This window comes from Microcaecilia unicolor, chromosome 7 (assembly GCF_901765095.1).
Source record: "Microcaecilia unicolor chromosome 7, aMicUni1.1, whole genome shotgun sequence".
Taxonomy (NCBI): domain Eukaryota; kingdom Metazoa; phylum Chordata; class Amphibia; order Gymnophiona; family Siphonopidae; genus Microcaecilia; species Microcaecilia unicolor.
The window spans coordinates 88,564,641-88,579,259 of NC_044037.1; the positions used below are offsets into that span (position 1 = coordinate 88,564,641).

Below are 14,619 nucleotides of genomic sequence, written 5' to 3' on the forward strand. Positions count from 1 at the left end.
TCCGCTCCCCTCTCAGCTCTGGGATCGCTACCGCTGTCTTCTGCCACTGGCCAGCTACAGTAACAACAGCTGTAACGACTTGCACAGAACCAAGGACAGGACCCATGGGCTCATGCGGGGGCCCCTCGTGGCTTTCCAGGAAACTCATGCAGAAGAGGGGGCAGAACACTGAAAGGTCTGCAACTGAGTGCCAGCTCACCAGCCCTGTCCTGAGTTTTCTGCAAATTGTTACTGCTACTGTTACGGCAGGCAGCCTATGAATGAAGAAAGCATTGGTGCCAGGAAACCCAGACAGTGACACAGCAGCCCCGGCGGCGCTTTTGCACCTATCAAGATCTGGCGCCAGAAGCAATGAGTGCCTATGCCTAAATCCTGACCTCTTATACCATCTTCCAGACATAGTTCTACCTGGCTTCAAATGTAAGCAGCTGAAAGAAATAGCAACAGAAGGGAACCTAATTGATAGAGGATGAGTATTACTACTTCCGGTCTGTATGATGGAAATACTGCACAAGATGAAATGAATAGACAGCAGCAGCACCATAATCGCTCTCAAAAACATGATGTGTAAATGTTTTACTACAGAATAAATATTACTGACAATAATGCTGACATGAAATACACTTATATTCCCAGTCATGTTATAAAGGTATTCTTTTCAGCTGTTCATAAGTAATAAAAAACTGAAAAAGTAGTCAAGGAAGGTAAACTAGTACATCTGATTCACCCAGAAATCCATGCATGTGCTGTACTCAGCCTTTTTGACCAAGAAGAGCATCAGATCTGTAGTCATTTCCTTCGGTCACAGCAGTCAACTTATGACATGGAGTTGGTGGATGAAATATGTCAGTGATTCCTAAACCTGGTCCTGGAGGCATCCGAGCCAGACAGGTTTTCAAGATATCCACAATGAATATTTATGACAGAGATTTGCATGTGATGGAGGCAGTGCACGCAAATCTCTTTCATGAATATTCATTGTGGCTATCCTGAAAGCCTGACTGGCTCGGATGCCTCCAGGACCATGTTTAGGAATCACTGAAATATGTTTATGTAAAATGTGTGTGATTGTGGGACTCTTTGTTTATGACTTGCTTCAAATGCTCTTCTGATGTGTGCCCTGCCTGTGATTGAACAAAATAATAATAATAATAACGATGCAGATATTCAGCCAGCTGTGATGAGCATTTTTTATATTCCTGGATATTTAATGCCGGGCCACATCTGGGCACTGGCATTGAATATGGGGGTTACGCGGCCAACTATCTCTTAGGCGGTTAAATAACACTGATAAAGGCAGGACTGAGTTTCATGTGGTCCGACTTGGCCATTTAACTTAGGCGGGTAAATGCTGAATATCAGCATTTAACCACATAAGTGCCGACTCCGCCCCCGCACCACCACCACAAAATACCCGGCTTTCAGCTTAGCAGTCAGTGCTGATATTCAGCAGCACTAACTGGTTAAGGGCCTCTTTTAAAAAGGCGTGCTAGCGTTTTTAGTGCGCACCAAAAATTAGCATGCGCTAAACACTAAGATGCCCATTATATTCCTACTAGCCGTTAAGCCCGTTAAAACGGGCGAGATTTGTGTTTTGCAAAATGTAATAATTCTCACCTCCATCCATCCATGTCCAGCAAACCTCCTCTCTCCCCTGCCCTCCCCTCCCCCGATCCATGTCCAGCAACCCTGCTCTCTCCCCTGCCCTCCCCCCCATGTCCAGCAGTCCTCCTGTATCCCCTGGCCTCCCCCCCATGTCCAGCAACCCTCCTCTCTCCCCTGCCCTCCCCCCCATATCCAGCAACCCTCCTCTTTCACTTGGCCTCCCCCCCATCCACCAACTCTGCTCTCTCCCATGCCCTCCCCCCATGTCCAGCAACCCTCCTCTCTCCCCCCCTCCATCGATCCATGCCCAGCAACCCTGCTCTGTCCCCCCTGCCCTCCCCCCCATGTCCAGCAGCCCTCCTGTCTCCCCTGGCCTCACCCCATCCACTGACCCTCCTCTCTCCCCTGCCCTCTCCCCAAATTCAGCAACCTTCCTCTTTCCCTTGGCTTCCCCCCCACCCTGCTCTCTCCCCTGCCCTCCCCCCTTGTCCAGCAACCCTCCTCTCTGCCCTGCTCTCTCCCCATGTCCAGCAACTCTTCTCTTTCCCCCCTGCCCTCCCCCCATGTCCAGCTACCCTCCTCGCAGGTCGCTCTGCTGCTGCCTGCAGCGCTTCCACACGGAGGTGAGAGGCGCTGTCATGCCAGTGCAGGGGGCCCGATACGGAGGGGGCGGGAGCGGCAGCCACATCGAGAATGGGGGGGTGGAGGTTGGTGCGCCGGTGATGTTGTTTCATCTCCAGGCTCCAGTGGCAGCGTCCGTTTCCCTCTCTGTTCCGCCCTTTGACGTCATCACGTCTTGACGCGAGGGCGGGACAGAGAGGGAAGTCTCTACTGCGCATTTGCGGGTGAGTCGGTCACTTGTCATTTATATGTTTGATAGGTATCTTAGCGTTTGGCGCATGTGAATTTTTAGTGCGTGCTAAAAGCGTTAGCGTGCCTTTGTAAAAGGGCCCCTAAGTGTGCTGAGTATCAGTGGATAGCCCCACACAAACAACTTAAACGACCAAGAGCCTCTCCTGGCCACTTAAAGCACTTTGAATATCGACCCCAATAATAATAAATCTAACTCTTCTTTAAGGATGTCACTCCTCATCCTGCAAATATTTTTAATATGCTGTTACTTCTAATCCCATTAAATATGATAGGAATCCAACAGACAAGAGAAATGTTTGAGTTCACAGGTAATTAATCAAATACAGGATTTAGGCTTTCATATTATGATACTGCAGCTAGGGAGTGTCACTGGAGACATATGGCTGTCCAAGTTACACAAAGTTTCTGAGGTAAGGTCAGGGATGACAGAAACCTACAACAGATTAGAAACTAGGAGACAGAAATAATATCTGCATTCTCTGCTGTAAACTACAGGCCAGGGTTTAGTTAATTTCCTCATTCTGGGCTACAAAAAAGCCCGTCACAAACAGAAGGGAAATAAACTCCACGGATGGAATACACCAGGCAAAATCAGTGGAGGAAAAAAGGAATCCTCTCGCAGATGATGGTGTCCAACAAACTTCTTTATTTCAACAAACTTCAAAATTTTTCCAAAAGAAGTAAAGGAGACCCGACACGACTCGTGTTTCGGCCCTACCGGCCTGCATCAGGGGTCTAAAGAGTACAGAAAATGCACAAGTCGTGTCTCCTTTACTGCTCTTGGAAAAATTTTGAAGTTTGTTGAAATAAAGAAGTTTGTTGGACACCATCTGCGAGAGGATTCCTCACCTGTTTTTGCCTGCTGAAAAGAAGCTCTGCATCAAACAACCACAGCTGTTCTTTCCACTAATGAACATGCATTGACCAGCACAGATCTGAAATCTCCATTCTATAATGTGAAGGATACAATAATATTCCATGGTCCCAGTCGTAACCAGTTTGGCCAAAATCCTTTATATAGTGCAAGAAATCCTTCACTCTTCCAGGTCTTCAAACACAAAAGAGAAAGAAAAACACAAAATCATCCAGAGGAACAGACAGGTGAGTCTTTAGTGGCAAATTAAGACACAGGAGCCAGTATTCAGATTGCAAGAGTTAACACGGCTAACTCCCGCGGTCACTGCTAAACCAGGATATTTCATGCTGGGCCGTTTCCGCTGACTGGAATTGAATATCCATTTTATTTTTGGCCGGTTAGAAGATAACCAGCTATGTTGATATCCAGACTTAGCCGGTTATCTTCTAACTGGCCAAAGATATCCCACATAATTATGTGGCCAAATATAGCCACTACAGTGAAGCTGAAAAATTGGCAGCTATCTGTTAGTCATATCCGGCAATATTCAGCAGGAGACAGCCTGCTATCCCCCACTGAATATTGCCAGATAGCCAGTTATGGGGAATTTAACTGGTCATGTGCCAATCTTGGCTGGTTAAATTTATTTATTCATTAGGATTTATTTACCGCCTTTTTGAAGGAATTCACTCAGGCGGTGTACAGTAAGAACAGCATGAGCAACAGGCAATTACAGCAGTAAAAATATTCAAAAACAATACAAAGTATGGCATAGTATACTACTTATATATGCAAAAAGAGCTAAACAGCACACATACAAGAAACTAAATAAAGAAAAGCTCTCTCATTCATTTCTATTAGGTAGGGAACTTTCCAACATTGTAATGAATTTACCAAAATGAAACCTCACGAGTCCAGGTGATCTACAGAGATGGTCTAACCCTTATTGGACTCATCATCATAGGTTCCCAACATACTACCGAAAACAGCCTCTGTGTAAAAAACTCCAATCTGGAGAAAAAATTCTGTGGCAAAAAAACGGAGGATACTTTATAGTGGTAAAGATCCTTACCTATAGAAAATGCAAAACAAACTGGAAGGATTAACAAACGCCAATGTTCAACAATATGGGTGCACCACATATATGAGGAAAAAAAATCAAAATGCACTTAGGTTTAACCCTGGAACAGCACAGCTTAAATCGAGTCCAGGTCAGTCTACCTTTCTTAGTTGTAATCCTCGTGAGTGGCCATTCATTTAATGGCATAGTCAGGGCAGGAGCAAAACCCTATTCAAAATGGCTGCCAAGTCTTCCACAGGAGGTCCTGGCAGCCATTTTGAGAATACAGCCAGCATGGGCAGCTCAAAGACCCAGCAGTCATTTTGATTTACATGCACTAAACTTCTCAAAGTGTCCTAACAAACCAAGGGGTCCATTTACTTAGCTGTGCTAAAAAGTGGCCAGAAGTAATTTTAGCATGTGGGTTTCCTGTGTGCTCTGGCCACTTTTTTGTGCGGTTCTAAAATAGCCAAAATTCTATTTCTGCCATTAATAGCCCCGTTCTAATTTCCAAATTAGCGTGTGGCCATTACCACCTGAGCCCTTACTGCCTCTTTTTTAGGAAGCAGCAAGGGCTTATTCGCTACTCGTGCAGTAATTGGGAAGTATGTGGCAATGTGCCTGTGATGCCCTGTTACCACCGGGAATGCTTACTCCCCAACCCCCACTCGAAAATAACAATTATTTTCTAGTGCGGGAAACGGTGCGTGGCACAGAACTATCGCACAGCATCTGGGCGCACCCGGCAGTAGTGCTGTTTTGTCGCATGCTACCTGCGCGGTAGCCTTTCCATGCCTTTGTAAAAGGGCTCACAAATGAATGCTAATGAACGCATCCAAACAAGAAAATACGTTACATCTGTGACTGCCTCATTGGTTTTACTTTCCTTTACTCATCAGCTTGAAAACCTCAACTTTACTGCTAGAAATGATCACAATTTGTTGCTGTTTTATCTCAGTGACAGTCATCTAGTCATTTGAACAGTACACTATTTTCCCCTTTTACTGCTTACCTTTAGAAGGCCATCCAAAGTGCCCTTGTAAATATTTAGATTCCCTGGTGTTACTCTCTGGTTCATTATACGGGTTCGCACCACATCAATTGGATTAGAGGCCAGGGCTCCAGCCAGGCCACATGTAAAGCTGGAACTAAAAAAAACATAAATGCAAAATTTAGGACAACTCCCTGCAACATAGAAAGGAATCATACTGAATACTGCTAGTCTGCACATTTCAAAGACAAAACCACTTTAAGAGTCACAGTGTATAAATCAGTTCAGGAGCCCCTGCAGTGTATCATGTGTAACCCATGTGTTTGTTCCCAAAAGCATACAATTCATGTAATATGACAGTTGATACCTACATGAAGTGTGCAAGAATGGTGTCTCCTACCAACCCTGATAAGATTAAATGCTTTTTTGTAATATCATAAACTGGAAGTTCCACTCCAACGACTATAGCTGCTCTCTGAGCTGTCGGGACAACTCCCTGAGTAAGAAAGGAGACAGAAAAGCAAAAGATGAAGAAGTACTGAGAACTGCCCGCATATGCAGCCTATATACAAGTAATTATATATAACAGGGAATGGTGCATGCAGGGAACAGCATAAGCCTAAGGAAGAGATGTGCAGATTATAGCACAGCAGAGGAGGTGAAATGTGAGTTATAGAACAGAATAGGGGGTAAGATAGGCAGGTTATGACACCCTGTGTTCTTAAAGGAACAATCTCCTCTTACCCCAAAGTTTAAAAATGATTTCCTTTATTTAAAATGTATTTGTTTAAAAGAATACTAGTATAACATACATTGAGTTGCTGAAGTCATAAGGCCTGATATCCTAATGTGTATTATTACCATGCTAATGCAAGAGCTATGCACTTAGGGGTATATTAACTAAAATGCAGTAAGTTTTTGCACTTAACTGGAAGGATGACCTCTAGTGGTAGTACTACAACACTACAGCTAGGGCTCCACTGCTGAAAGTTCACAGCTGGAGCCAGATTGGTTGGGAACAAAGGAGGACCACTCCTGCCTGAACCCACTAGTCCAACATGGAAGACAACCCTGGAAAGTTCCAGAGGTTTTCAGGGGGTTCCGAAGGGTGGGAGGAGCTCTCCTCCATGGCCACTCCTCCGCTCTACCTCAGCCATATCTAGTCTTCACCTCTTCCAGTGTTGAGCAGCTAGCATGAGATTTTTACCGAACTGGCTGTTAGCATAGGTTTGCATTAATATTTAACACTCAGTAAAACCCAAGCCAGTTGTTTAATGAAGCATAGTAAACATGTCCTTTAGTTAGTAAACAGTCCCCCACTGACAATAACAGGACTTGTATTAAAGTGCATTAAATCGCACTTCCTTTCCTGCTACTATTTATACAGAAGAATAGCTATGACTATGGGGGGCAGTCAGGTTGTGGCGGGGGAAGGGGGAGTGTTGGGTAGGAGGAAGGGAGGAAACAGGGATGGTGCAATCATTTGCATGATTAGCTGGACTTGTTGGTTACCAGTTATGACATTGTGAGTTACATTTATTGTTGGATGATGAAGAAATGAATATTTGTATCTTCACTAATAAAAATGTTGAAACATAAAGTGCATTAAATCGCATCAATGCCTGTTAGTATGTGTTAACCACATATTAGTGAATCTAATCCATAGTTTGATGTTCTACAAAAGCCCCAAATATGGGGCCTTTTTTCAAATTGATATATCGGATTTCCATAACAAAGAGAGAAGTAGACCTTATGAAAACTGGTTACACACCCTTCAACTAATTGTATTGTTACGGCAGTCATCAACAATCTACCTGCTGGAACCAAAGAGTTAATCTAATTGAAGAAATGTGCCCACACTAATCTAAAGCGACTAAACATCAACCAAAAATGAAGAAAGCCAACTGCGTAGTTGACCAGAAATACTCCACAAATGAAGTCACAGCAATATCTCTCTCCAGAACCCTTCTACTTCCTTTTTCCTTACTTTCCTCATCACCCCCCTCAGTTACCCCTAAACAGCTATATCCAAACTCATATTCTTTTTCTACTGTGTTCTTCTTCATATTGCAACCAAGATCTTTCTGTCCTCTCCCTTCAAAGTTTCCACTATGCCCTCTCTTCTTGAGAATCCTTTTGCCTATATTCCTCATGAACACTCCTGACTCCCCCTCCATCTCCTGAATGTTTCACCCTACACCCTTCACTTCTTAAATTCTTCTACTTTACTCATTCTCCTCCTGTTCTCCTGGCAGGTCCTTACCCTCCACAGACCACGAGTTCCTTCTTGCTGGTAAATATTTATAAAGTTGCCAATCATGCCTCCTTGAATTAAACTTCCGTGTGCCTGCATACGAATCTGAAAAACATGCAGAAAAACAAGTGATACAATATAAAAACAAGGGATAAAATATAAAAATGACATTAATTTTTATAGTCTTTAGTTCTCACTAGTGTGGTGCTGTGATCAGTTTAGACAGAATGACCAACCACACTTTTGACCACACTACATCTGGTCTTGGCTTGGTATTATCTCTACTTTCAGAAGAAATGAAGGGATAAGAGACCTGTGCTTTATTCCTCTTCAGCAGACAAACTGCTACCTTAAAACATATACAAAAAGTTAAGTTAAGTACAAGAGTAACTATGATTATTGAAACGTTAACATGATCATATGTGGATTGTAGAGGAACTACAATTAGAAGTTCAGAGTTCTAGTGGACGTATTGTTCCTGGAGTGCATTCCTTCTATCTATCAAAGTCTTGAGGTCAAGAGCTTTAAGAGTTGTGTTTAATTTTATAAGCCACAGAAACCATGTAACTATCTATTGGGTCCTAGCCCTCAGTGTGGAAATCACTATTGAAAGGTGTTTTCCTTGATTCCATCTACTGTCTTCAATACTTACTCTTCATTGGGGTGAAAACTTGGCTCTGGAACTATTAAAACCACAGCAAAGGAACCCTTATTTTACATATGTATTGTAATCCACATAGTTTTTATGTGGAGTACAAAGCAATAGATAAAATACATACATATTGTAGATCAGCAGTTCCTAAACCATCCACACAAATATGTATGATATAATTTTCCATGCACCACTTCAGATGCAGCTACGGACATGGGCAGGAGCGAATGCACATCACTCCTGCCCCAACGATCACCTGCTGGACTATCAAGGATTGAGGTAGGCCCAAGAGGCCAAATGGAGTTCGGGGGGGGGGGGGTGTCTCACGAGGGGGAAGAGAGGCTTCAGAACATTTTGCTTTGTCACATCTCCTGTGATGACACAAAGGGGCGGACCCTCAAACAAAATAAAAATTCCCCCAATTACACAGGAAATGACACCAAACACAAAATGTTTCTGGTTGCCCAATCTTTAACATCAGCATCTGAACATCCAGATCAGCTGTGACCACCACTTACTTGTGACAGAGGTCTGTGGTAATCAAGTTTCCTGGTTCCTGCCACAGTGCTCATCTATTAAGGCGTGCAGTGCTTTCAAAACTTTTATTCAATATGACCCCATTTTAAAACTTAAAATTTCATGGGATCCCAGATAATAATGAAAACAAAATAGCTGCCCTTCACTCTCCTTCCTTCCTTCGTTCATTCAGTTCCTCCTTCCCACTATCCAAAGCTTTTTGTAAAATATTAATGGCATTGAGCCATCCTGACCTGGATGCATGTAGATTTGTAAAGTGCATGTTTGGCAATAGTAGCAGTAGTCAGCACAAGGCCTCGGGTATCAGTGTGCCCTCACAGATCCCAGTAATCTGCATGGTTTTCCAGTCTAATAGGAAGGGCATGACTTGTGAACATTCACCAATTCACAGGTTCCATGTGGCCTGTTCAGTCTGCCCATCCATACCAATTACTAATCTCTACCATTCCTTTCTCTCCCTTAGAGACTGTCACAAAATGCCTAGCCAACAGTGTCCACTTAGAGGGTCTATCCCCAGCACAGCTCAGGTCCACCTGCCACTTATACTCTACACTAGCACCCTCCTCCCACCGACTGGGTCACAACCGCCTCTGGGCTAGTCGCCTGCTCTCCAATTATCCCCAGTGATTTCTAGGTTACTGAAGCCACACTCCTAGTGGTCCCACAGTTCCCAGAAAGCACTCAGAAACACAACATACAAACCACCAGGATTCTTTATCAGTTCAGACAGGCAGAGTCAACAAACTAAACAGGTTTATTGTCACACTGGAACAATGAACAAATAAAAAAGTGCAATCAGAAACAATAACAGGTAACTGAAATACGGATCAATTATAACATTAAGTAGACATTTGTAGACTTCCTAAAAAGTACCTGGGGAGATCAGGACATGTAATTCACCGAGCCTCAGCAAAGAGATCTGTCTCTCTTTTCTCCCAGGCTAAGACTGAAGCAACAGCCAGCAACAACTGCTGAGTAATTTCAAACTCCAGGCCAATCAGAGGCCAGTCAACAAGTTTAAAAGTATACTGCTCACAGTACTGTAGATTCACTTCTTCATTAAGTGAAACTAAAAGAGGGCATGCACTTTTCTATAACAGCTTTAACATAAAACATGCATCACCTGCTGGCCACTTTAATAAAGGCAATTTTACAGGTTTAAAACACACTGTTCTGTCACAGAGATCCTCTGTGCTTGTCCCAAGATTTCTTGAATTCAGTTTTCATCTCCATCACCTTCACTGGAAGGCTGTTCCATGCATCTACCACCCTTTCTATATGAAATAGTATTTACTTATATTACTTCCGATTCTATCCCCTTTCATCTTCATCCTATGCTCCCTCATTCTAGAGCTTCCTTTCAATTGAAATAGGCCTCCTGTGCATTCATGCCATGGAGACATTTAAATGTTTCTATCATATCATAAGTACATAAGCATTGCCATACCAGGAAAGACCAAAAGTTCATCAAGCCCAGTATCCTGTTTCTAACAGTGGCCAATCCAGGTCACCAATACCTGGCAAGATCCCAAAAGAGTAAAATATATTTTATGCTGCTTATCCTTCACTACGAACTCCAGACTCTGTTCCTTTGATCATGCTGCACCATATGCCTGGAACAGACTTCCTGAATCAGTACGTCAAGCTCCAGCTCTTGCCATCTTCAAATCTAGGATAAAAGCCCACCTTTTTAAGGCTGCTTTTAACTCCTAACTCATATTCACTTGTTCAGTGCCCATGTCTGTTTTATAATTCCCATCTTAAGTAACTCTCTTATCCCTTATTTGTCCTGTATGTCTGACTTGATTAGATTGTAAGCTCTGTCGAGCAGGAACTGTCTCGTATATGTTACGTGTACAAGCACTGCCTATGTCTAATAGCGCTATAGAAATGATAAGTAGTAGTAGCAGTAGTAGGATTTTCCCATAACCTCCTTAATAATGGTTTATGGACTTTTCTTTTACAAACTTGTCCAAACCTTTTTCAAACCCTGCTAAGCTAACTGGTTTTACTACATTCTCTCGCAATAAATTCGAGTTTAATTACATGTTGAATAAAGAAATATTTTCTTTGATTTGTTTTAAATTTACTACTATTTAGCTTCACTGCGTGCCCCCTAGTCCTAGTATTTTTGGAAAGAGTAAACAAGTGATTCATGTCCACCTGTTCCACTCCACTCAGTATTTTATAGACCTCTATCATACCTCCCCTCAGCTGTCTCTTCTCCAAGCTGAAGAGCCCTAGCCTATTTAGCTTTTCCTCAAAGGGAAGCTGTCCAACCTCCTTTATAGTTTTTGTCGTCCTTCTCTATAACTTTTCTAATTCTGCTATATCTTTTTTGAGATGCAGTGACCAAAATTGCACACAGTATTCAAGGTGATACCATGGAAAGATACAAAGCCATTACAACAGAGGTGGGCAACCTTGGTTCTCGAGGGCTGCAACCCAGTCCGGTTTTCAGGATTTCCTCCACCGAATATGTATGAGATCTATTTGCATGAACTGCTTCCATTCTATGCAAATACTGGTAGATCTCATGCATATTCTTTGGGGAAATCCTGAAAACCCAACTGGGTTGAGGCCCTCGAGGATCACCGTTGCCTACTCCTGCATATAATATTCTCAGTTTTGTTCTCCATTCCTTTTGTAATAATTCCTAACATTCTATTTCCTTTCTTGGCTACAGCTGCACACTGAGCAGACGGTTTCAACTTTTCACCAACGATGACACCCAAATTGTTTTCCTGGGAAGTGGATTCCTAATGTGGAACTTTGTATCATACAGCTGTAGTTTGGGGTCCTCTTCCCTACGTGCAACACTTTGCACTTGCTCACATTAAATATAACCTGCCATTTGGATACCCAGTCTCCCAGTCTTGTAAGGGGTTCTTGTGATTTAACATCTTTGAATAACTTTGTGTCAATAACAAATTTGACCACCTCGTCACCTCACTTGTTATTCCCGTTTCCAGTATACATATGTTAAAAAGCAGCAGTCCCAGCACTGACCCCTGGAGAGCCCCACTATCTACCACTTTCCATTGAGAATACTGACCATTTAACCCTACTCTATGTTTTCTATGTTTTAACCTATTATTAATCCACAAGAGGATACTGTCTCCTATCCCATGACTTTTTAATTTTGTCAGGAGTTGTTCATGAAGTAATTTGTCAAATGCCTTCCAAAAATCCAGATACTCGATATCAACCAGCTCACCATTATCCACATGTTTATCCATCCTTTTAAAACAATGTAGCAGACTGGTGAGGCATGTTGGCTAAATTCATGCAGGCCTTGTCACATTAATCCATGCCTATATACATGATCAGTGATTTTGTTTTTTATAATAATATCAACCTTCTCCTGCCTTTCTTCCAAAGTATACATATTTAGATCTTTAAATCTGACCCCAAGATGCTTGATGATGAAGGCCACTGACCATTTTAATAGCCACCTTTTAGACTGATTCCATTCTTTATATCTTTTCAAAGGTGCGGTCTCCAAAACTGTACACAGTACTCTAAGGGCCCTGTTTACTAAGCCACGTTATAGGCGCGTTAGCATCTTTAACACGCGTTAACCATGTATGTGCGTTAACTGTGTATGTACCTACAATATAGGTGCCTACACGGTTAGCGAGCATGCTAATTGTAGGTGCATTAAAATCACTAACATGCCTTAGTAAACAGGGCCCTAAATGAGGTCTCACCAGAAACTTCTAGAGGCATTATCACCTCCTTTTTCCCGCTGACCATTCCTCTCCCTATGCACCCAAGCCTCTCTCTGGTTTTTGCCATTGCTTTTCCACCTGTTCAGCCACTTTAAGATCATCAGGCATGATCACTCCAAGCCCTGCTCTTCTTTCATGCACAGCAGTACTTCACCCCATACACTGTACTGCTCTCTTGGGATTTTGCAGACCAACTGCATGACTCTAAAATTCTTAGCATTAAATCTTAGTTGCCAAATTCTAAACCATTCTAAACTCTTGCACCTTTGCCTTATACTGTTATCCATGAGATTCCCATGAAATTTCTTACTTCATTAGCAAATTAATTATGAAAGGGTGATAATTGTGAGGTGTAATCAACATATTTACATAGTAACATAGTAGATGACGGCAGAAAAAGACCTGCACGGTCCATCCAGTCTGCCCAACAAGACAACATATGTGTAAACCTTACCTTAATTTGTACCTTGATTTGTACCTGCCTTATTCAGGGCACAGATCGTACAAGTCTGCGCAGCAGTACTTCCCGCCTCCCAACAACCAGTCCCACCTCCCATCACCGGCTTTGGCACAGACCGTATAAGTCTGCTCTCCACAATCCTCGCCTCCCAACCACCAACCCCTCTTCCCCCCCCCCCCTCCCCAATAAATCAAATATTTGATTTATTCTCTTGACACACTGGGACAGACTCTGCCTGATGTAAACAAAGCTGCTGCCACTGCTGAGAGACTGGTGCCATTTCTGCTCCCACCCCAAGGAAAAAGAACCAGAAACAAATTCAAATACCTTATTTGCCATAATATGTTGAATCTTCCCTTCCCAGACACTGTAGACATAAAATAAAACAGGCAGTGCATTTAAAGTCGTACCTTTAGCACATCAGTTGGGTTAGCGATAGAGGAGGATATCACACCGGAGATGACACCACAGATCATGTTTACGAGTAGTGTTTCATCTACAGTTTGAAGAAAGGGTAGGAAAGGTAAGAAAAGGATACTGTGTACTGGTACTAAAATACTATGTATTGCCACATTGATCAAACTTAAAAAAAAAAAAGAAGATGTTGCATCTCTCTAAAGCTCCAGTAACTTCATTGTGAGGCTCTGTTTCAAGAAAAATGAAATACATACAACCTGAACAAGCTCAGTTATAACCTGATCTACAACCCAAACGAGTGGAACACATTAGTTTATACCTTGTGAACCTCTGATTATCATCTGGCATTCATGTCCACTGCCATGTCCTCAGCAACTCTTACTCCCACACGTCCCTGGCTCATGTGAAAAACTGGGACACTGCAGCAGTTATTTTAGCCCTACTCACAATTTGCATGTGCAAAACTGGCCTGTGCATGTGTATCTTACATGCGCATAAAATCCAATTTTAGAAAGCCAATATTTACACATATAAATTGTGAATATGTGCATTTTATTTATTTTATTTTATCAGTTTCATATCCTGTATTATCCAAATAACCTAAACGGGTAACAACAAACATACATAAAATACAACATAATCATAAAATACAAAAAAAACAAGATAAAATCAAGGAAAGTTTAAAAAACTATAATAAGAAATAAAAAATTATGGACTCCTTTTACAAAGCTGCGCTACTGATTCCAGCGTGGCAAATGCGATGAAGCCCATAGGAACTGAATGGGCTTCATCACATTTGCCACGCTGGAATTGCTACAGCAGCTTTGCAAAAGGAGCCTTATATCTAATTACAATAACAAAACTTACAACAAAATTAAATCATCCATGGCTGATACAATCAAACAGCTTAGCCATAATAAATCTTCAATAATATGCCTTTCGAAATAATAAGGACCTGTTTTGGGAAAGCCTATGACAGAGCAAAAATATACACGTATATTCTCTATTTCAGAAGTGGAATGTACTTCTATGAGCTCCAGACCAGTAAATTGATAAATCTCTTGGGGGGTCCTTTTACTAAGTTCCAATAAGCATTAAAGTGTGCTTACCGCAGCTTAAAAATGCCTTATTGCAGGGCACACTCAGGCGTCCCATAGTAATTTTGGCATCAGCATATGCTACC

General features: G+C 42.3%; 1 protein-coding gene across 1 annotated transcript in view; it reads right to left on the minus strand.

Annotated features, from left to right (window-relative positions):
- Positions 1 to 561: 561 nt before the first annotated feature.
- SLC25A14 (solute carrier family 25 member 14) overlaps positions 562 to 14,619 on the minus strand; it is a 37,318-nt gene continuing 23,260 nt past the window's right edge. Inside the window, exons 6-11 of the mRNA XM_030209539.1 lie at positions 13,430 to 13,515; positions 7,649 to 7,744; positions 5,757 to 5,881; positions 5,407 to 5,542; positions 3,446 to 3,526; positions 562 to 683 (exon numbers count right to left, since the gene is read on the minus strand). Of these exons, the coding sequence (XP_030065399.1) occupies positions 642 to 683; positions 3,446 to 3,526; positions 5,407 to 5,542; positions 5,757 to 5,881; positions 7,649 to 7,744; positions 13,430 to 13,515 (566 nt within the window). The 3' untranslated portion in view covers positions 562 to 641. The remainder of the gene's footprint in view (positions 684 to 3,445; positions 3,527 to 5,406; positions 5,543 to 5,756; positions 5,882 to 7,648; positions 7,745 to 13,429; positions 13,516 to 14,619) is intronic.